At 39.8% G+C, this 22,723-nt stretch overlaps 1 protein-coding gene across 1 annotated transcript; it reads right to left on the bottom strand.

The window, feature by feature from the left end:
- Positions 1-198: 198 nt before the first annotated feature.
- PM20D2 (peptidase M20 domain containing 2) lies at positions 199-17,978 on the bottom strand. Its single transcript, XM_053938835.1, has 7 exons — positions 17,487-17,978; positions 17,262-17,410; positions 13,557-13,699; positions 10,389-10,543; positions 7,881-8,016; positions 3,715-3,822; positions 199-3,203 (listed from the first exon to the last, which is right to left on the bottom strand). The coding sequence occupies exons 1-7, from the start codon at positions 17,916-17,918 to the stop codon at positions 3,001-3,003; spliced, it is 1,326 nt and encodes a 441-aa protein (XP_053794810.1). The 5' UTR covers positions 17,919-17,978; the 3' UTR covers positions 199-3,000.
- Between the last annotated feature and the right edge of the window lie 4,745 nt (positions 17,979-22,723).

Genomic DNA, 22,723 nt, shown 5'->3' on the forward strand with positions numbered 1-22,723 from the left:
ATAGTCCTGCTCCTTGTGACTGCAATGGGAGCAGGTACAGAGCACTCACAGTAGGGGGAAGCAATTACAGAAATAAGATTCACAACATAAAACTGCATCCCAATTATGGTTTGAAGAAAGACTGCTGGGCTCTTTTACACCAGTAACACAGTGGGTTGCAAGTTCTCTCCTTCAAGACTTTTCATAAAAATAAACCCATCACATTTCATGTTTTATTTTTCATTTTGCTTTAAACAAGTGCTTTTTGTTTTGCTTTAAACCAAATATATCTTTTACTCAGGTTCTCAGACAGATACTAAATAAGGAAATACAGTAGTTTGATATGCTGGCAGAGGCTTTAAGTTCTTCACAACGTCTGGACATCATCACCTCATCCTTTCACAGCTGTCATTTGCCATCAGCAGCTCAGAATAATTTCAGGCATTACAGTCCATTACCCACACGTTTTGATTTATTACTACTATTCCTGACAAATATCACAATACTCTTAAATTACAAACGGCTTGGGGATGACTGCAGTTAAAAAGCACGTTGGATATTTTCATATATTCGTGAATTGTGAGCATAAATGACTGAAAATCGAAGTCTTATTCCCATGGGAACTAAAATTCTCCCATACATAGTATCACTGTGATAGTAAAATTGCAAGGTTAAATCCCAAACTGCTTTAGTTCTGGACCTCAAGAATGAAGATTTTGACACAAACTGGAATTAGCTCACATAGGGAGTTGAGAATGGAGGCTGAACAAGGATTCAAGGATTTGGCAAATGAAGCCAAGATCACCTGACCTAGTGCTGGTGATAATCCCACTTCAAGCTGGAGGCTAGACCAGCTTTAGCCTAACAGAGATCCTTCAGTGATCACTCACAAGCTCACATTTTGACTTCTATCAATTCCAGCATGCTTTAACAGTTAAAACAGCCATAAGATTATAAAGACTAACATTAAATACTGTATTTGAAAAGCATTAACCTTCACAAACACAGATCAAAATGGAAAGCTTAAACACCCTCAATCTTATATAATCATAACAAACTAGGAGAAAAAAAAATCAAACCTGCTACTCAAAATCATGCAGCATCACAATATTAAGCAAAGGACAAGAAAATTCAATCACAATTAAATTCCCTTATTAATATCAACTTATCTTTAATCAGTACTTCAATTCCATTTTAATTCCAGCAATGATTACAACAAAAGGAAGACACACTTTTAGTTCAGAGAAGTTTAATTAACTGATCTTGGATATGATGCAGCCAAGATATCTGGACAAAAAGAACTGAGAAGGCTTTAATGCATATCAGCTTGTAGGAAACACAACAACACAGCATGTGCTATCTATGTGGGATCCAAACACTCCATCTTATAAACAGCAAAGCAATGAGTTAAGCAGCTCTTGCAGAAGGAAATAGAAAGTCATGTGTGCTAAGGAAATCAATGCACTAGCCTGTTAACTCAGTAGATCTTGGTGAACTGCAATTGTGTCCAAGAACTGGCAAGGCAGAGTGTAAATTAAAAGTTAAGGATAAAGTTCCTCTGACAAACCTTAGAACAAATTTCGTTGGATTTAGTATTCAACTTACTATCCTGGACACGTCTATAGCTCAGAATCCCACCATCTATTTCACATATCCATCTGTGAAAACCATTTGCTAATGAAAGCAAGGATACTGGCTTAAAGTGAATGTAAAATTAAAATTAATATAGAAATCATTTAATTGAATATAGAAATCAATAAACTGTAAATGCTGAACAGAATTTTAGAGTTTACCATTTAGAGACTGTTGAAAAAAGTTTACTGAAAGACAGTTATTCTGACTTCCTTTCTGAAGCTTACAGTAATTGCTGTGCTTAGGAAAATGCTGATCAGTAAGTTGCTTTCTCACTCCATCTGTCCACTGACTTCTGTGTACTCACGAGATCCTTTAACCAGTGAATTAAAAGACATCTGAACATGTTTGGGCACACAAAACATCACCTTGATTAAACTGCAGTATCAATGTCCCTGGGAAGCAAAATAACAAAGACTAAGTGGACTAACCACACAACACACAGAAAGGACAACTGGCAAGACTTAACAGATCTGCTGCTTAGGACACGGGAACAAACAGGTTAAAAAAGCCAGCAGTCCTCACTGCAAGCTCCTCTGAGCTTACTAGAGGGACTTGTACACAACCATTTATTGCTTCATGGTACCACACTTGTAGCTTTGTGACAAAGATTTCCACTGGTTTAGCTAAATTTATACACCTCCTTCAGTTAAGCTAATGCAACACCTTGCATGACACCTGTATTGCCTCAGAGCAGGATTTTTCCTGCAGTAGTTTAAATGTGTTGATTTAATCAAATAAACATTTAGCTGCTTTCAATTTTGTGATCCATGACTTCTCCACAACACCTCCGAAATTTATTAGGAAAATCAATGCGTTTCAGGACAATCAAGCTTTACAGATTGCATTCCTATACAGTCCTCTTCCATTGCTAGAAGCTACTATGTTCAAAACCAAGTACATTTCCAAACATAGCCCCTTCTCTCCAGCGAAACCAGCTCATTTTTTAAGTCTCCATCTTGTCCCAAGAAAAGTGACTGACCAGAAATTCCATAAAAGCTTCACAGATCAGATTCAGCATATGTTCACTGAATGAAAAGTGCTTATTTTAGAACAGAAAACTGCCATACTTCCCCTATAAGGAATATTAATATAGCACTACATAGAAAATCACTGACAAGGGATCTAAACACTATAATTTATTCAACACTGCAAATTAAAGAGAACATATTTGAGATCTCTGTATGAAAATCATCACCATAGCAAACACAAACATTACAGCTAGATGAAATTTCACATTTTTTGAAAGCAATTATGCTATTTACTTCTCCTAAAGTCCAAATTAAATAAAATCAGAATTTCTTCAGCTATGTATTTATCCAGCCCCTACTGGGATTTAAATACAGCATCTCCACTATGTCAATGCTACTGAGAAAGCTTTAATCAAGTTTAGTGTGATGCACATGCTCCTTCAGCAACACCAGATTCTTTTTTAGGTTCTACTGAATTTGCTTGTTCCTCTTCTTTCAGCTTCACTTTTCTAAAGTCTTCCCTGACTTCTTCTAACAGACCTGGCTTGAAAATGACATCCAGTGCGGTCATTGCCAAAGCTTTAGCTGTGCGCAAGGCGTAGAACTGAGCAGTCTGTGACCCTGCAGAAAAAAAAGTAAGAGGAATTTCAGGTTAGATTACCAATACTAAACCACTTGCTTACTGCATAAGGGATATTCTATAAAGTAAGATTATAAGTTTCAGCTGCAAGAAGATTTTCTTAAATATCTGCTTGCGTATTTTCCCATGCCTTAAAACATTTTTTTTCTTTTTCAAGTACTTAATTTTCTGCTACTGATACAAACAACTGAGAACAGGAATGTTGAGTGTTCACATTATTCTCATAAACTAGCACTGCTATGTTTCAAAAGTACTGTATTTTAGGAGCAAAAATGACTTTTATCTTTCAGCTTATGTTTAGAAATTCTTCTGAATATGCTGCTATGGATAATCCTTCTAATTTCTTTTGTCTAGACGATATTATCTTTTAGTATGAGGAGTGGCTATCCTACCCATATACATATAACCTCAAACACAAACCAAGAAATTCTACATCTGTCAGATTTTTCTGCAACTCTGCTATTAATGTTAACTGCTTTCACTTTCACTCACCTGCAGCTTCTGTGTACTGCTCAGTATGATTCAACGCATCAGAGCCAATATAAAAATAAGGATGAATCCCAGGGACCACAAATGTAACATTTCCAAAGTCCGTGGAACCTAGAAGCAGCAGAGAGATTTTCGTAACAAAATAGTGTTGGGCAGTTTTGAATGCTGTAAGAAAATGCATGATAGATATTCTCTCCAGCCCATATCTAAAATGGAGTATCCTTTGCCCCAAATACTAAAATAAGAACATTTCTAAAGAGCCACTATCCATACAAATATCTCCTGTCACCCAGGTGTTTTCCCTAACTATCCATCTTTAGACGCTGCTCTCCAGTGCACGTCTGATCAATGGTCAGTAACTGGACTGCAAGGAAGATGTATCAGCATGCTCCTATTCCTTTTACTACTCATTTTTATTAAGCACCTCCTAATAGTAAACTGTTAATTCAGAAACAGGAAAGCAGCAAACCTTGGGAGTGTCAGGCATTTCAGCTATTTCCCTGTTAGAGCCCTTTAGAACTAGGCCAAACAATTCATGCTTCTCACCAATACACAAATATTCAGCATTCTGTAGGGGACTAAAGTAGAAACTATTTATCTTTAAACAAAAACAGATTGAGGGTAACTGTTTTTACCCCCATGCGTTTTGATTATTCTCAGTTATGGAAATCTCAACAGCACAAGCACCCCTGAAATAAATTCAGAATTAACTCCAGACAAAATGCTAGGGGCTTTGAAGAAAAACACCTGATAGCAATGCTGCAGATTCTAATGCTGATTCTTTCATGCCTATCACTCTCAGTATGTTATCAAGCACCTACCTCACAGCCTTATCTACTGAATTATATCATCCCAAAGCAGAAGATTCTTCATGGTAAATCATCCAAGAGTCTACAACTACATCCCAACCAGAGACTCAAGAATTTGTTTCTTTAGCAATGGTGTATAAAACTTAATTTTAACACATCAGGTAGCCTCTATATTGTGATACTTTATGAAGAGGAGCTATTGCTAGTGCCTTAAGATTTAGTAAATGTTTGAAGAATACAGATTTTACTTGGAAGCCTACAGTTACTGAAAGTGAGTCCACAAAGCCTACATTACAAGGACAAGCGTTTGCTATTTACTCTGCTTACAGGTAAGGGAAACAGCAAAGCTTGTTCAAACACATCTCTTCCCATAAATCTAGGATGCATTTGGAGAAAATCCAACTCTTGGCACAGCAATAAATTATTTTAATTTCCAGTAGTTCACAGTACTGATTCATTCTTTGGTCAATCTGGACAGACAAACCAGAAGTTCTGCACACTCCAGAATAAACCAAGGGTTCTAAACATGCCTTACTAAGTCCCAGTACACAAACTGCTGCAATGACTGCACTGCCCTTTTCCCTTAGCAAATGAAGCATTAGAAATTTCACTGTATCACAGCTCTCAGTCATGTCATTCCTCCTAAATTTATATCCATATTCAATATACTACCAGTTGACATGTTATTTTTGCAGAGTAGAAGACATTTAAATTGGGTATTTTCTAGTAATATGGAGAGGCAAAATCTAGGCAGCTTTTAATAAAAATGTGACAGCTAAATCTTCCCCTCTATCAGACAAAATGTTACATCCTTTATGGGTATAACATAGCGGTGTGTTTAGAACATCAGGTGTTCCAATAGTTTCCATAAAAGCATTTTATGGAAAGCATTCCATAAAAGCTAGACACATACAGATTGGGATTCTTTTTGGAAGCATAAGTAATTGCAGTTATCAATGCAATATACATAATCCTGTGCTATCTTCAACAGAGAGATATTGGAGTTCCAGCCTCTCAAAAATATATCCTGAAGCCTCTTCAAGTTACTGCATATTTAAGGGAGTCAGTATAACTACAGACATGAACAGAGAGGAAAACACAGAATATTCCAGGAACCATTTATACACAGTCCCAAGCTTCAAAAGTGGAATTTTCAAATATACTAGACCTTCTTAAGATCTTCTTTATCAGTTTCGTGCACTGATAAAGGAAGCCAATGAACCCCATGAATACCACATTTTGACTAGATTAAGTTATCACAGGCATGGGTGCCTCAACTAAGACATGTTTAACTAAACCATCTGCTTTAGGAGGTTATGGATATCCTGTAGTGAAGCTACCCTACGAACAGCAGAAGGAGAAACAGGTCCCAGCACCTGGTCCAAGCTAGCTCAGTCTCACATGATGTCACATCCCCCGGCTGTGTGCCCAGTGAGCAGAGCTGCATGGGGCCCACCAGAGCCTGTGACTTGAGGTACTCAGTGGTGATGCTTATCTGCCTAGAGCGATACCTGGGAGCAGAGCGACACTAATACCCATGCAGAGGTGGCAGCGAGTGCGCTCAGCTCTTAACGACTGTTCTGCTGCACAGACATGGAGAAGCAACTGAGCTATCTTCCTTCCCTTTCAACAGAAGAAACTGACATCCTAAAAGAAAACATTGAAAACCACATGAAAACTAAACAGAAATAGAGGTCTTGAGAAAGATGACACAAAATACTCAACACCCCCCCAAGAAAAGGGTAGCATATAAAGTTCCACTCCTATGGCTCTGGAGACTGTGCTTTGTTATCTCTCCTGAATTCCCACTGCAAAAATTCAGAGGAGAGGCTGTGGAAAGAAAATTCAGTAAAACCCTACTGCAGTATGAGATAAAGCAATTGCTCAAGCACATTTTGACATCTGACACACAATTCAAGGACAGGACAGCCATACAGGGAGTTTTGGTTTAAGCAGTTAATGGTTAACATTGAGCATATCATATAACTTACATATGAAAGCCCTATTGCACCTGGGTGTCTCTGAAAAGTTCACTTCAAGACCTCTGAACAAAAGCAAAATCACTGATATTCATGATCATCCTTACTACAATGGTTTGAAGGAACCAACTAGCAAAGTTCCAGAAAGTTGCACTACAGTAAACATTTTAAGGTTCCTCAGCCCCTTTCTTTGGCTAAACAAGCAAAGCAGTAAATCTTATTTGTATTACACTGAAGAAAGCAGGAAGAAATCTGCCTTAAGTCATAATTTATTTTTAAACACAAGACAATGAACCACAGTTTAATTTGGAAGGGAAGTAAGAAACAGAAAAAATCCCATCACTATTAGATACCAAGAATAACATTAGATACAATGTCTCCCCTACCCACAAAAAGAAGTTTGGAGAGCTGCTCCTAAACACCAAATTTGTCCAAACTCCAAAGATAATCTGCATTTAATATAGAGAAGACAAGTACCACAATCAAACTAATTAAAATAACTTTTTACTGAGAACAGTATCTTCCTTCTAAGAGAAAAACCTTTAGCATGAATGGAGTAAAAATGTTCATAAATACAGTTAAGTACAGTAGCGAAGCCTCAAAGCATGAGCAGAAGTTGAGACTTGAATAGAGCTCCTTCAGGAAGATTCTGAAAAAAAATGTTAAGGATAACAAGAAATCCACCTAAGTATTCAAGAATTCCCATTTCTGTTATAGCTCAGAGACCAAAATAATTAAATAATTTGAGACAGTCAAGACCCAAAAGTGAACACCTACTTGAAGTGCACCCTTTGGAAAACTAATCTGTTGAACTCATGAACTAAAATTAGAGGCATGTAATTACTTGTTAATGAAAAGATTAAATTAGAGTTAGTGAGACACTTAAACTTCAAGTTATAAATCCCTCCAAAACCTCCCACTAAAATAATTGTTAGACTCCAGTATATTTGTTTATATGTAAGCTTGGAAAATATTATTAAACAAGGTTCCTAAAAACAAAGTCTCATCCCCATTTATAGCAAACCAGGATTCTGTATTTTAATGTCACAGAATGAGAGACAATTCATTACACATCCTCATGTTCTCAGAAAGACTGCTCTTAGCTTTCCATCCCTTCCCCCAGCCAAACTGTTTATTACTTGAAATATTTTCAGAACTATTACAAGAAGGTATTTACTGATTTTCTTACCTGTTCTTACCTTCTATAACAAATACAGAAACACAGGCTAGAGATATAAACCTTCTACAGAGCTTTAGCTTTGTAATTTGGCTTTTTCTTCTGACTAAACTGTGTTTAACTTAGTTCTAATTTGTTATTTTATACACTTGAAGCTTGATCAACGTAAGCTTAAGATACAATGAAAAACGCAGCTGGAGTTACCTGACAAACCATTCAAGACAGCATCTTCTGATATAAAATCTATTCCAAGCTTCTTCCCATTCTTCTTGTAAATTTTCTGCAGGCTCTTATTTGGAAGCACATTGTAGTAATCATTTTCACCACCTTTTATTTCCACCTAGACAAAAACCCCAAATTATTGTAAGTTTTTCTCCAGTGTAAGCTAGTTCAATGTAAAAAATCTGAGGGCCAAAAAAAACCCCTACATATCCAGACTTCAAGCTCAAGGCAAAACGGACGTAAGTGCTAAGTTTCTTTCAAAAATATAACATTCTGCCAAATATTACCCTCCAACAAAACACAGCTGGTGTTCTGTTCAGTTTGCACTAGGCAGCCAAATTCCAGAAGAAAGGATTTCAAAATTTTCGCCAATATTAGGAAACAAATATTTCCTGTAACAGTGTCTAATGATTTCACCTGCAGGTACTACTAAACTACATAGAAATAAACATAGGCTTTTATCAAACTGTATGTTACCTTTTTTTAGAATGCCTCCAATAACTACAGCCCCATTCATGAAATGGCTTCATACAGGTAAGAAATTTGAAAACAAATGGGAAAAAACTATCAATGTCAAATTTCAAGAGGTCTTAACTTTCATTCTGCATGAAGTGCACTTTCTGAAACTCTTTTCTAGATATAGTGAAGGGGACACGGTAGGAAAATAACATCTAATGTCTCAAAAAGACTGTAAAAGTGACATGCTAACATTCACATACCCCATACCTATTTGTTTTGATGATCACATACATTCTTTTTACAGCTGAATTAGTCATAAGCTTGTAATTAACACAGCATGTAGAACCATCTATCTTAGCAACACAAAAAAGGTAATCATACTGCTTGAACCAGCTAGATGAGACACACTTCCATTTACTAAAAGCAAAAGAAATGAGAATGCTAATTGAAAAATCACTCAGTTGCTAGATGAGCCTGCTGTTCAATGGGGCAATGGACCTAATGACCAAGAATATGGGAAAAAAAGAGATAGAAGACCCAATACCTGTTTTGCTTGTTTCTACAGGTGAGCTTTGCCATCAAGCCTCCCAGGTCTCTGAGCCTAGCAGCACTATCTGTAGGATAGAAGCATCACCCGCAGCAAAACAAAAAGAAATTACAGGACACTTAAAGAAATTGAATGTACATGGGATCAGGCAAGATGTATCCAAGGATGCAGAGTAAGAGAAGCAGAAATTAAGTCTGGAGCTATTATTTTTTTAAGTGTCACTGAAACAGAGGGATGTTCCAGCTCACTGAACAACAGCTAAAGGTCACATCTTCTTGAAGGGCCAAGAGGAGGTCCTTGAAAACTACACACTCCTCAGGCCATCCTAGCCTCAAGTTCCCAGAGGGATTACAGAGCAAATAAATCCTCCTAGAACTCATGTCCAGGCTCACGAATCAAAAGGTGATTGTGAACATCCAGCATACAAGATGGAACTCATTTAAGAGCAGATAGTGCATCACCAAGTCTAGCTTTCCATGACAACATGTCTGGCTCAGATAACACAAGACATGCAAGCTCCAAGTGTTTTATAATCAGCAGCACAAAATACCACATTGCTGCCTGTTACTTGTAGCACTCATCTGCAACTGAGACTGGTGCCATTAGTGCTTTAGTATTTTTATTACTGATGTAGACAACCCCTGTGAGACCACATCTGGTGCTGTGTTTGTTTAGTTTCTCCTCAAATCAAGACTGGAGCTAGGTCAGGGGAAGGCCACCAAGATGATCAGGTGGAGAACACGATGTACAAGGACAGGCTGAAAGAACTTGATCTGCTGAGCCTTCACAGAACAGAAGGTTAGCAGGGCATCTTACTGCTGCCTAGAGTTACCAGATGGGAAGGGTACTGAGAAGGCAGAACCAGATGTCTCAGATGTCAAAATGATGCAACAAGAATCAACAAAGGAAATTCCCACTGCATACAACAGAATCACAGAGGGTAGATGTGGGAAAGTACCTACTGAGGTCATCTTCTCCAGTTCCCCTGTTCAATCACAGTCACCTAGAGCTGGTTTCCCAGAACCATTCTGAGGTGGCTTTTGAGTATCTCCAAAGATGGAAACACTGCAATCTCTACAGGAAACCTGTGTCAGTGCTCAAGTCATTGCAGCATAAACATTAGGAAAAGCCCTGTTCACCACGAGTCGTGTAGAGCACTTTTTGAGAGAGGTGGTAGAATTTCATCCTTGGAAATATTCAAAAGTTCACACGGCACTCAGCAACCTGCTCTAATTGGTCCTGCTCTGAACAGAGAATTAGACCAGATGACCTCCAGAGGTCTCTCCCAACACAGATTCCACTAGGATTCTGTGGCATTCTATTTATAAACTCAAGCCTTCTTTCAGGACACAAGGCAACAGAACAGCAAAAAGTGTAACAGTAGTTTCGATTTACTTCAGCTAAACACTATGCAGACAAAGTAAACACTGATTTCCTGTTCTGGTCTGTGTAAAAGAAACACATGACAATGAATATATTCTTACCTTGCATCCTGTGGCCACTGCTGCAGATTTGAAGCAGTTTTCAACCTTCTCTGTCAGAACAGAAAGCTCTTTCCTCGAAGGAGCACGCAAGTAAAACTCTAGTTCAGTGTAAGAAGGAATGATGTTAGGTTTCACACCACCATTTTTTATTACACCTGCAGAAAGGGAAAAGTTGTGTTGTCAGTATTAAATGCAATTGATGCAATTTGATCTTCAGTCCTGTCATGAAATTCCTGGGTCAAGAACTATAAACATATAAACAAAACAACAAAACATCAGCTGAGCATGAAATACAAAGAATGTAAAAAATGCACTATGTGGACAAAGTTTCTTCATTGTGTCAGATTCGTGGTTCATGTCTTTCAGAACAATTTCACAGCATTCTTTGGTTAGACATCTGTTTTACATCCCAGAGTCAAGCCAAACTAGCATTTCTAATTAATCTCCTAAAATTCAATGCATTGGAGTCATAAACCAATCTGTCTGCCAACAAGAAAAAAAACTGCTATAAGGGATAACTTGGATTCCAACTTTTAAACGTTTCCTCAATTAGAATGTTTCCAACTTATTTTGTGAGCTTGAAGAAAAACTGAATCAGTTTCTCAGCAATACTGGAATAATGTATGTATTGCAGTGCACAGAAAATTCATTTAGATTGCTCATATTAATTCTTCAGAAATACTGGAAAGTATAATACATGTAGCTTTAGTCACAACTGCAGTTTGAGCTGAAAGTGCTCCCTTGAGGAAATGTGTGACTAACTACATCTTTTACCATTATGGCATCAAAGGCATTTCCATAAAATACAGTAATATTTAGATATTTTCACAAGAACACATCATAGATCCCAGTTCCACATTAGATGTCACTGCACTAACAGCTGGTTGCTTCCAACAGGGTGCTTCCCTGGCCTTCTACCCTCAATTTCTTTCATGTGGAATTAGATTTGTTTTCTGTAGAACCTGAGAAACTTCTACCTTAAATGGAAATATTGCAGAAGTTACTGATGTGTGTCACTGAGGCCTGAAGAGACACCACTAATTTGTTGCAAATAGACAACAAAACATTTCTTTTGGTGCAGAAAACCCATTAAGATTATGAACTTCACCCCCTTCAGTGTCAAATACAGTCAAAATAAAAAACAGTGTTGAATTAATCCAGTGTCAGTATTTGTCCATAACAATAGGAACAGCTCAGATGAGAGGGACAGACATCACAGGAAAGGAAGCAGTAAGTATTCATGCAAATTTGCATGACACATACCCATAACAAGCTTTCTCAGAACAAGTAGCTTCATGAGTAAACAGTTTTCACTTGTCTTGTCCAGCACAATTGTAAATGGAACTGGAGAGAGTCTGAATAGGTCTACAGTTCAATTTCAATACAACTGCAATATGGACTGGACAGCAGACCTGAATTACATGTAGGCTGCCTGCACACTATTAGTAGCACCCAATTTGCCCTTCTGGGTGGAAACATTTTTCTGCAATCTATTTAATACAACTTCTTGATCAGGGAAAAAAAAAAATTCTACATTCCCATTTTTAAGGGGGCAACATACAGTCCACTCATAAGCAGGGGAGAAAGATAACATCAAAATCTCAGATGAACGCAGGACAACAATATTTCAGTACATGAAACATTGGTTAGAAATTCTAGACTTCAAGCAATGGAAATTATTTCAGTTTTTGTAAGTGGGGTAACACTACTATTTTTAGGATCACTTAATTCAGCCACTGATTATACAGAAAGTCTACAATTTGAGGTCTCCTACACAATGTTGTAAAGAAAGCATTCCTAAAATTCACTCTCACTCTGGCTGCTTGTCCTTTCCCAGAAGTAATTTAAGTATTTCCACTTTGAAAAATCAGGTTAATGACAGCAGCTGTATCAACACAGTAATTTCAGTTTTGCTGCTGTTCAGGAAGCATTACCTCTAGAAGGCTTGTTTAGGTACTTAGATTTTTTGCCAACATTATCCATGTAACCTTCAGAAACTACAAAGAAAGCTGTATTTAGGGGTTTAGGCTTAGATTCAACAGAAGACTTTGGTATCTTCATCCTTAAACCTGCAACACATGAGTTACAGACACCAAAACTCTTAATTATGTGCCTTGTCTTCTACAGAGAAATAGGATAGAGAGGCTGTGCCTGCTATCTGAAATTCATTTGGGCATGCTGCACAGCAGAACTGCAAATAGCTTCATCTACAGTCAGAAGGATTAGGATTCCATCCAGATATCCTGGAGAGAAATGCACACTTGTATTATATACAGCATAAACAGCCAAGATATATAATGATCGGCTCAGAACATCTGGAAGGATTTTTAGCTCATAACAAATATTCCAAATAAACAACTCCACATTCAGAAGTCCTGTAGAATTGGCAAAGTTTCTTAATTTGAACTTGCAAAAAGTTGTCTAGGGTGCAATAAGGAACCCTGGGTTTATAGCTATAGGGGAGCTTCACCTCACCTTTTGAACCCTTCTCACTTCATAGGTAGAAATGCATGATGTTGAAAGGGAACAAGCTTAATGGTTAACATGTCTTACTGCAAAATGGCCTTTCTAATCCAAAACCTACTAGATATTAAATATTATAATAGAGTGAACATCTAGTTGATTGGGCTACTAACCAGGACTATGATCTTCTGCTATCATTTGTTTTCTGTACTTCACCAAACAAATTTCATTCCAGACTACTAGACCCTTCCAATAAATGCCATCTAATTAATAGAATGTCTACTCAAAAAGTGATGCTATAAGTAATACTTCACTTTTTGGAAGCATTTAATCTTACACTTTTGCAAACCCACATATATTAAGGAGCTCAAGGCCGTGTACCAAAATAAACCTTGTATTTTTTTTTTTTTTTTCTGAACTGCAGCTTCCAAGACTTAAAATTGGTCTAGCCTTTACCTGGGCATTGGAGTCCCCTTTCAAATCTGACCTCTCAGCCTATTTTGAGCAGTTAGTTCTGGATGCTGACATGATTGTCAAAATTGCAGACACACCATTTAAATGAAATGGTGCTGTTTCATAATATTTGAAGTGACTATACTAATTTAGTGATTTAGTGCCATACTTTGGAATGTATGATATTCTATGTTAGTACTTCAGCAGCCTAAACTCTAACTTGCTGGACATTAGGTTTAAGAAAGATCTCACCATGAACTCTCCAGGTCGGTTTCATCTGCTGTCTTAAAACAGACAGATTGTTGTATGCAAGAACAGCAGCATCTAATGCATTAACTCCTTCCCAAGGATAAGCAGCAGCATGAGAAGCTTTTCCATAGTATTTCACAGTCACACTAGGAAATAAAAGGCATTGCTTATTTGTTTCTCATTCACTGAAAAAAAAAACCCAAAAAACCTTTGAAATGAAAAACTTACTTTTGTTCCCACAAATTTATGTTATTTAAATTTTGTGCAGCATAACACCAAACAATTTACCTGGCACTAGACTATTGCATAGATAAACTATCTTTGAGTGCAAAAAAACACTGAAAGATTTCTAGAAAACCAGTAGAATGGAATGATACCAAGAGCCAGTCAGGCAAGGGAGTTACTGGTAACATCTTTATATAGCCTTTTCCTGAAAAGTACACATTTCACATATTAAATTTCTCCACCACCTTTTTTATACTGCTTGACTCTTGTGAGACTTAAAAGCACTCTTTTCAGAGGATAACAAACCCTGTTCTCTGATTCAAAACTGGAAGTTGAGTGTCCTAATTCTTGTCAAATAAAATGTGTACAGTATGTAAGATAGTAAAAGCATGTAAGATCACATATAACCCATGCCTAAATAACAAAAGTCAAGTTTCACGAGTATGGAAAAGCACAGCCTATTGTAAAATACACATTATTATGCTACAGCAAGGATGTTCTCTCCTTGCACCCTTCAAAAAAGGTGGTAGAAAGGTTTGCAACAAGGAAGAAATCTAATGCAAAGGCTATCCTCCAACTTCAAAAAGTCATAAAATATTGCTCCTTAACATATTCAGTAAAAATTCATGCTTTGCTTCATCTGAGGGCCATTATTATTAGCCTTACAAAACAACTTAGTATTTCAGACTACATGAGAACTGTTCACAAAAGAGGAAAATATTAAATACTGACATCTACATATAAGGTCTCACTATTTATAAAATACACAAAACAATCTGTACTCCATACCTACTCCTTTATAGAAAAAACTCAATCTTCAAGTGTTCCTCCTATCCCAAGACACACAACCTGTCTCTTATCCAGCCATGTCCAGCCTAACTTGCTTGTTCCTCTGTCTTGCACAAATGCCAACTTAACCAGTTATCCTGAAGTGACCCCTTGTGCTCAGAACCATGCCACAGCTGCAAGTTAACACCAGCACTTAAATTCTGGATGGCAAACAGGGACACAATGCAGTGTACTGTTGCAACAGGAAACATCTCTTATTACTGCTGCAATCCAAACTAAGCTTGCCTTCTTCCATCCCAACTAATCTTCCAAGACAATTACAGAACCCATTCTCTAGACTAGGAATTTTATTTTAAAATTATTATCATTAAGAAGTGTAAGAAACTTGCCCATTAATATCCCAAGTATTAGACTGCATCCCCTCAAATCAACTCACAAAGATCCCTGGACATTCTCAAAAAAAATAGAAAGAAGGCAAAATACAGCAAAAAGTCATGCTTCAGTACTCTCTTCCACAAGGAACATGTGTTTCTTATTTTAAAAAGTTCTTTCAGCATTCCTTTACTTGTACTTATTTTGCTACACAAATGTCACAGACACTATGAAAACCCAACAGATTTTGCAGAATAACAACACCCTAAGCCAGTTTAAGAATACCAGCAGAAGAATGTGGATCCTGTTTGTCCAACAATAAATATGCTGATTAAGTGAAGGGTAAGTGAATAAGCATTAGCAAACTTTGGCATGTATTCACCAGTTATCCCAATATGTTAATCTTATTTCAGGCACAAGCCAGCTTTCAGAACAGCAGACACAGAAATACTAGCAACTTAGTGATCACCAGTCCTTAAAGTCCCTGCAAACAACCAAAGACCAATTAAAATTAGAAAAACTATCTTTCTACCTTTGAAACCTCATAATTACATAAAATATGACAAACTCAGTATTTCAAGCTTTTGGAGATAATAAGTTGTTTCACTCAGCACTTCAATTCCATGCCTCCTCCATGTTCAAAGGTTTAAAGGCTATCTAGGACTTGCATCCTACTGCAGATCTTGACCTCTGAAGAGAGATTTCCAAATCTTACTGTATCAAACTCAAAAGGTTATTGCAAGCAGAAAGACGAAACTATCATTGAAAACTACATCTTGAAGATTATTTAAGGTAAAGCAAAGGCAAGTTGGGCTAAGTCTTGAAGGAGGGTAAAACAACAAGACTCTTTAGAAACACGAGGAAGGAATATAGCAGAGAACTGGCCAGGTAACGAAGACTAACCCTGTCTGTTTTACCATGTAGCTTGGCATTTACAGAATCAAATTATCAAAGCAGGGAAACAGCCCTGCTAATAGCAAAACGGTCAGTAAAATCAAGCATATCAGAGCTGGGCAGTAGCACAGCCAATCTGAAAACAGTTCCCAGTACAAGTCACAAATGACTGGAAAATTACTTATTTAAATAATTCAGAATTTAGTCTGAGACAATCAAATGTAATACCTGTAAAAAGTGTTGCACCGGAGGGAGTTTACTAGTGGAGTCTCTGCAAGTAAGACCCTCTGGGATCAGGAATCACATAAAACATAGAAGAATGTGACATAACATGTAGGAGCAAAACCTGCTGGCAGACTATTGCTGGGACACTGTGGAAACAGACGTTTACAACACCAAAGGAAGAACAGCATGGCCTTGCAGACTGGCAGAGCAAGAAAAGAATGAAGCTCCAAAGCAATTTTAAAAATCATGTTCTTGAAGATCAAGCATTTGCCTAAGAGTCGATTGCTTGAAAATGACTGAAGAGGAAGTCTCAAACATGCCAGCTGTCTCCAAAATTATAAGGAAACACAATGGTCCATGCAGCAGCTGAGTGAGATCTAAGGCAATCGCACCTCATGTACTGTGTACAATTCTGGGGATGCACATCCAGCAAGGTGTACTTTAAGATAAGCCAAGTGACTCAAAGCAGAAGTGAACCAGTGCTATCTCTGAACATCAGGGCTAATCAGAAGACAAGGTATAATTTTTGAAGAGTTATATGGCTGGCAGAAAAGGCAGCAGTGTGAGGGTAGGACTGCTGTCCATCCTTACACTGCGGGCAAATATGAAGGAAAGACAGGTACTACTTTGGATCAAAACCAAAAAGTTGATGTGAGAGTTAATACACACAACATGGCCGTGACTAAATTTAGTGTGGAAGTTACTACAGATCCAAACTTCAGTCAGGCTTAGCTAGCCAGTTCTTTTCAAAAGGAGGAAGGCAAACCTGAAACACCCTCCAAACTGATTAAAAATGCATAGAGGACCACATGACTGGCATCCAGGAAAGCACTGAATGACGACCCTTAAGACCCTGCAGTTGTATCTTTAAATTCTACTTCAACATATGGCATAATCACATGAATGTTTAAAAGAAACGCCTAGAAACATCAGAACAAAAGATGGATTTTTGGGATGCACGGAAGATTATCTCAGATCAGTCAGAGATTTTGAGCACTAGGCTGAACACAGCACTTTTGAAGAACGGCTCAGAGTGCCGTTCCCTAACACTAATCTGGCTCCTTAGCTGCGTGCAAGTACCTTTGTCTGAAGGGCACCTGCAAGGCTCCGGGTTCAGCCACTGCCAAAGCGGGTCCCCTTCTCAGGAAGGTGACAAAAGTCTAAAAAAACCCCATCTCTTCCCACCGAAACCCACCCACTCACTCATGCTCGGCCACGTCGGGCAGGTAAGCAGCGTTTTCTTGCGAGGGGTGTGCCATGAAAACCACATCCAGGCCATCGAACGCTCCAGCCTTGATGAGGTCTATTTTGCCTCCTCCTTGCTCTTCCGCGGGCGTCCCCAGCACCGTGATCTGCAGCACAAACGCACACACAGAGTCAGGGGCTGTCAGGGAGCGCTCTCCACCGCTCCCCCGGCAGGGCTCCCACCTGCACGGCCGCGGGCTCCGCCAGGCTCTCCAGGGCGGCCTTCAGCGCCAGCGCGGCGGCGGCTCCCACCTCGGCGATGAGGTTGTGGCCGCAGGCGTGCCCGAGCCCGGGCAGCGCGTCGTACTCGCAGAGGAAGGCGAGGCGGAGCGGGTCCCGCGGGGCCGCCGGGCCCCAGTCGGCGCGGAAAGCTGTGGCCAGCTTGTAGCGCGGCTGCACGGCCCAGGCGGCGCCAGGCAGGTCCCCGCCGGAGAAAAAGCGGGTCAGGGCGTCGTGCGCCTGGTGCTCCGCGTACGCCAGCTCGGGACGGCTCCAGATGTCGCGGCTCAGCGCGCCCAGGCGCGCAGCGTTCAGATCCACGCTCTCGCACGCCCGCTGCTTCAGTGCCTCCAGCGCGGCGGCGGGGCCGCTCTCCGGCGGCTCCTGCGGCTTCATGAGGCCTCGGGAGCACCGGTCCTCAGGCGAGCTGAGCCCGACCTGCCGCCCGCACCTGCCCTCCGGCGCGACACCTGAGCTGTTCCCCCTTTTATCGCCTCCCTTCGCCGCGAGCCACAGTGGGAAATGTAGTTCATAATCACGGCCTGGCCTACAGGCGGCGCCCAGGCGGAACTCCCCGCCCCAGCATGCCTGGCGCGGCCCCCGGCCGGCCAGCGGAGTTTCGGGGGCCCGCCCGCAGCCCGTGCTGGCTGTGCTGCCGGGCGCCGCTCGCCGACTCCCCCGCCCGCGGCATCGCGGAGGGTAAAGGAAGGGTAAAGGTAGGAAACTCACAGGCTGAGATAAATACAGTACCATAGGGAAAGCAAAAGCCGCGCACACAAGGAAAGCAAGGGATGAATTCACTGCTTCCCATGGGCAGGCAGGTGCTCAGCCATCCCCAGGAGAGCAGGGCCCCATCACACCTCACGGTGACTTGGGAAGACAAATCCATCACTGCAAACGTCCTCCCTTCCTCCTTCTTCCCCTGCCTTATGTACCAAGCATGATGTTCCATGGTCTGGAATGTCCTTTGGTGACCTGTCCCGGCTGTGTCTCCTCCCACGCTCCCCTAGCCTCTGCACCAGCCTGGCTGCACAAAATTCAGAAAAGGCCTTGGCTCTGTGTAAGCCCTGCTCAGCAATAACAAAAACATCTCTATATTATTAACCCTATGTTCAGAACAAATCCAAAACACAGTCCCATGCCAGCCATTGTGAAGAAAATTAACTCCACAGCAGCCAAAACCAGCATAAAATATTAGAAAAATAAACTACATGTTGGAAGAATTGCCTTGTTAAACTTTAGGGCTTGGTGTGCTTCAGTGATCTCAGACCTGGTGGGGAGAGGGTGGTGTTATGAAAGCTTGGGAAGAAGAATGTCCTGCTGATAGTGGGTAAAAGGAATGCAGAATTTACAGACCACAAGGACATTTGGCAGAGCTCCCACGACAAGGAAGAAATTAACAAAGCCAATTCAGCAACTGTGCTGAAATCAGCTCCAAATGGGTGAAATGTAATTCTGGCAGAGGGAGATCGTAACCACCAACTCGTGGCCCCCTGACTCAAAAGAAGGGAAAGACTGAGTATGTGGACTAATTAGCACAAGAAGAGAAGGACTCACTTGACCAATAAAAAATAGAACACTAAGTAATAGGAGAACTATGTAACTTGTAGCCAAGGAACAATCATGCCTTTGCTAAAATGTGTAAGTACTGAAATGTTTTGATAGTGGATGTGCCGCCCAGCACGCCTTTCTTTTTTTGCAGAACTGTAAATAAATCAAATACCTGACTCTGAGTGTGGCTTGGCCTCTTGCACACTGTGTGTAAGAACCTAATTTGGCACAACATGATGATGGAACACATGACTTGTTACATACATGTGTTACCCAGAGATTGCATTCAAGTGCAAGGTGTGCTGTGCCTCTTCTGAGCTTGGAAACACCCTGCCTTCCATGACATCTTCATTATTTTTCCAACCAAGAGCCCTGTCTGTCTGGATTCAGGTTACATCTTTACATTTCTCTGGGATTTCTGCAGTCCAGGCCTGTGAGAGCCAGCTTATCGGGAGTTTTTAGATACAAGCTACCTATTGAACCAACCCATTCCTGACAAAAATTGAAGTCAACAGGATCAAAATGACAAATTGGGGTTTTTTTTTTCTTTATTAATTTAATTACCAGAAATTTCCATTTTATTAATTTATTTGTTTTTCAATGTCTTTTATTCATTCCGCTGTATTCTTTCTCCACAACTTTTCTGTCAGCTGCAGAGGTGCTTTGATGTACTGAACTGCAGGTTTCCCCTCTCCACAGAAGATGGGGGAGGTTCTTTTCCTAATGACACCCAAACCCTGCAGGACTCTCGGTCACTCCAAGAAGAGCTCAGGCTCCCATGCCTTACATTTGTCATGAGCTATTTTTACTCTTGAAACATACTACAAGTATGTTGACAAGCATTATGGTTATAGTCAGCTCTTTCCTCCACCCCCAAATTCTTCCAAGTGGAATAAGGCCATCAAGCCCAAAATGTGCTGAACTTAGTTTGAACTCTGGACACATGTTGAACTCTCCTTATGGATACATGCAGTAAGTGTTTGTCAACAGCTGAGGGGGCACATACTCAGTAAAGGGTCACATAATTCAGATCTGTTTGCCAAGGATTTTTAGGGCTGGAAGCCCTTTGGAACAGGCAGAATGTTCCTGAGGATAGTGCCAGGCCAGCATTCTTTAGGAACAATCACTCTAGGCATACATCAAACTCAATCACTTTTGCACTCGTGGAAAAAGATGGCTCCCACTTTAAGTTGTAGTGAGGAGGGGGAAAAAAAAACTGATGTATTTTTTTTTCCCAAGTACCTGATTCCTTGAGGCACTACTGTTCACTATATAGTTTTATATTTCTTCAATGAAAACCCAGGGTCCTGTTGAAGCTGCACAGATTCATTCAGGACACTCCAGAGCTTTACATACCTGATCAGTAGAGTGGCATTACAGCTGAGAATGCCAAGCCTCAGAGCCACAGCTAACAGGAATGGTGAGGCTTGGCCATGGAGTAAATTGTTCTCTGGCAGCTGCCTCCAGACAAAGTGGCTGCTTGTTTGGAGGGCTGAAGAAGGAGTAGAGAGTGCACACGAATGCCAACATCTGAAAGTGGGACAAAGTTAGCACTGGCTTCTCCAGGAAAATTTACCACTCATGGGGAGCAGATAAATTACTTTTAGAGATTATGTTATCTGCTCACAGTGTGCGGTTTTCCTTTCCAACTGAGATCTCAGATAATCAGAGGGTTGAATTACTAATGTGACCACTGTCTCATTTGCTTGAAATTAACCTTCAGAATATAGTTGGAATCCTTTTTGTCTGCTGTAAGGATTTGTGAAGCATGCAGCACTAAGATAGCAAATCATTTTATAAATTTAAGCATTACAGAGTTGACAGCAGCTTGAGAGTTCCAATTGGCATGTTTGAAAACGGTTAATACATATCATAATGAGTGTTAACATCAGTTAACATTATAATGGGTGTGTTATTTTGGCGTGTTCCACTTCACAATCCCAGGTAATTTGGACACTCTGTGTACAACCTGCAAGTGTGGTTCCTTGAGAGGGACTTGCTGACCAGGAGAGTTTCCCTCCATACCTCCTGAAATGTGCTCCTGCTGGTACTTCTCTTGTGTGGGTCCAGCAGCCATGTTGTCTTCAACGAGCTAATTCATTCAGTAAAAATCTGCTTAGAAAACAAAAATGGATATTTTTCATCTGGAAGCAGTTTTGCAAGACACACAATAGGTCTCTGCTCCCAAAAGTTCACAGTTCCACCATGATTTTTCCTCAACCAGCCAAGAATTTGTGTCACTCACTAGGCTGCCTTTGGTATTTGCAGGACCTTTACCTGAGCTGATGCAATTCACTAAAATGGCCCAAAAAAAGGCTTATTCAAAAAATTAGCTAATTTCCTGTTGGTTTAGTGAGTTAAATTGGCCAAAGGTCCACAAAGAGCCAGAACAAGGAAGTTGTAGTGAGACTAGATGTGTGGAAGCATGAGCTGCTCAGCCACTCTGATCAGTCCTACCCTGACGAGCTGCTGGGAGCATCATTGTTAAGGACAGCCCACAGAACTAAAAATAAACACAGCTGCAGTACATATTAAAGCAAAGTGGGGGGCTTGGTTGTGAGGAAAGCAAAGAAACATCTTCACATAAGCTGAAGACTAAGCAAGGCCACAAGAAATTTTAATCTGGCACAATAAAAACAGTGCTATGACTCCTGAAATCAGTCCAATTCAGGAAAGAGAAAGGAAAAGATGTAAAGTTATTTTATTCATAAGAAACAGATGCATGTTAATGAGGCTTCCATTCCTTTAATAAAGAGCCTTTGCACTCCTATTCTTGTTCCTATTCTATTGTTTGCGTGGAAGAATCACTGGTTATTTACCCCAGAGATGGGATGGTACCTTTCAAATTAGCAAAAATTTTCTTGCTCCTTATATTAGAAAATTTCAGGTCTCAGTTATTACATTATCATGTATTTTCTTCTAATTTAGGAGAAGGCATCAGTCTTTTAAGCTTTTATGCTGATTTGAAAATTCATTGAATATCTTCAAGAGGAAGGAAACATTTCTATTCAGTACCTTTGTTTTCTGTAGGTTGTGCCTTGGGTCATGATTACAGAAATGTTGTATTATAGTCAATCTGAATTACAAGTCTACAGAATGAAAAACATATAACCATAACATGTTGTTTTCTAGAACAGAGGAAAATACTGGTCCATTTTTAAAAAAACAAGGTAAAAAATACTATGATGATATTTTGATTGTGCTAAACAAATTATAATGGAGCATTAGACTGTTTAAAATACTGTTACTATATAGAGAAAATAAAACCTGGGAAACATTTCTTTGGGAAAAGCAAGAATTGTGCATATATTTGTTCATAAACAAGAACAAACCTCACAGCTGCTAATTCAATTCATATTCCTGGAATCAGGCTGTAAACAAATACTTGTATTTTTGTTTTGGAGGGTGGATGAAGTTCAGTAGCTTTCCATTGGTCTAAAAGAAGGAACATCTGTTGTGGCCATAAAAAACTGGATGATCAAGTTTACCACATCCCATATTAGCAACATTAGGCATTGAGGTTGAAATCCTGATCGCACTGAACTCGGTGAAAGTTTTGCTGTTAAATTCTGAGTGGCCTGGATTTCAAGCCAAACTCCAAAGCTTTAAAAACAATAGCACAGTGAGTATTAAAAACAAAAGTAGGCTGT

This window comes from Vidua chalybeata, chromosome 3 (assembly GCF_026979565.1).
Source record: "Vidua chalybeata isolate OUT-0048 chromosome 3, bVidCha1 merged haplotype, whole genome shotgun sequence".
NCBI classification, from domain to species: domain Eukaryota; kingdom Metazoa; phylum Chordata; class Aves; order Passeriformes; family Viduidae; genus Vidua; species Vidua chalybeata.

What these genes read in the sequence shown, in the direction of transcription:
- PM20D2 (XM_053938835.1), bottom strand. Translation starts at nt 17,918, where the DNA reads ATGAAGCCGCAGGAGCCGCCGGAGAGCGGCCCCGCCGCCGCGCTGGAG. An exon ending in ACCGACCTGGAGAGTTCATG is followed by an intron (nt 10,544 to 13,556) that starts GTGAGATCTTTC and finishes CCCTTTCTGCAG; the next exon opens with GTGTAATAAAAAATGGTGGT. An exon ending in CAGTGGCCACAGGATGCAAG is followed by an intron (nt 8,017 to 10,388) that starts GTAAGAATATAT and finishes GTTTTTGTCTAG; the next exon opens with GTGGAAATAAAAGGTGGTGA.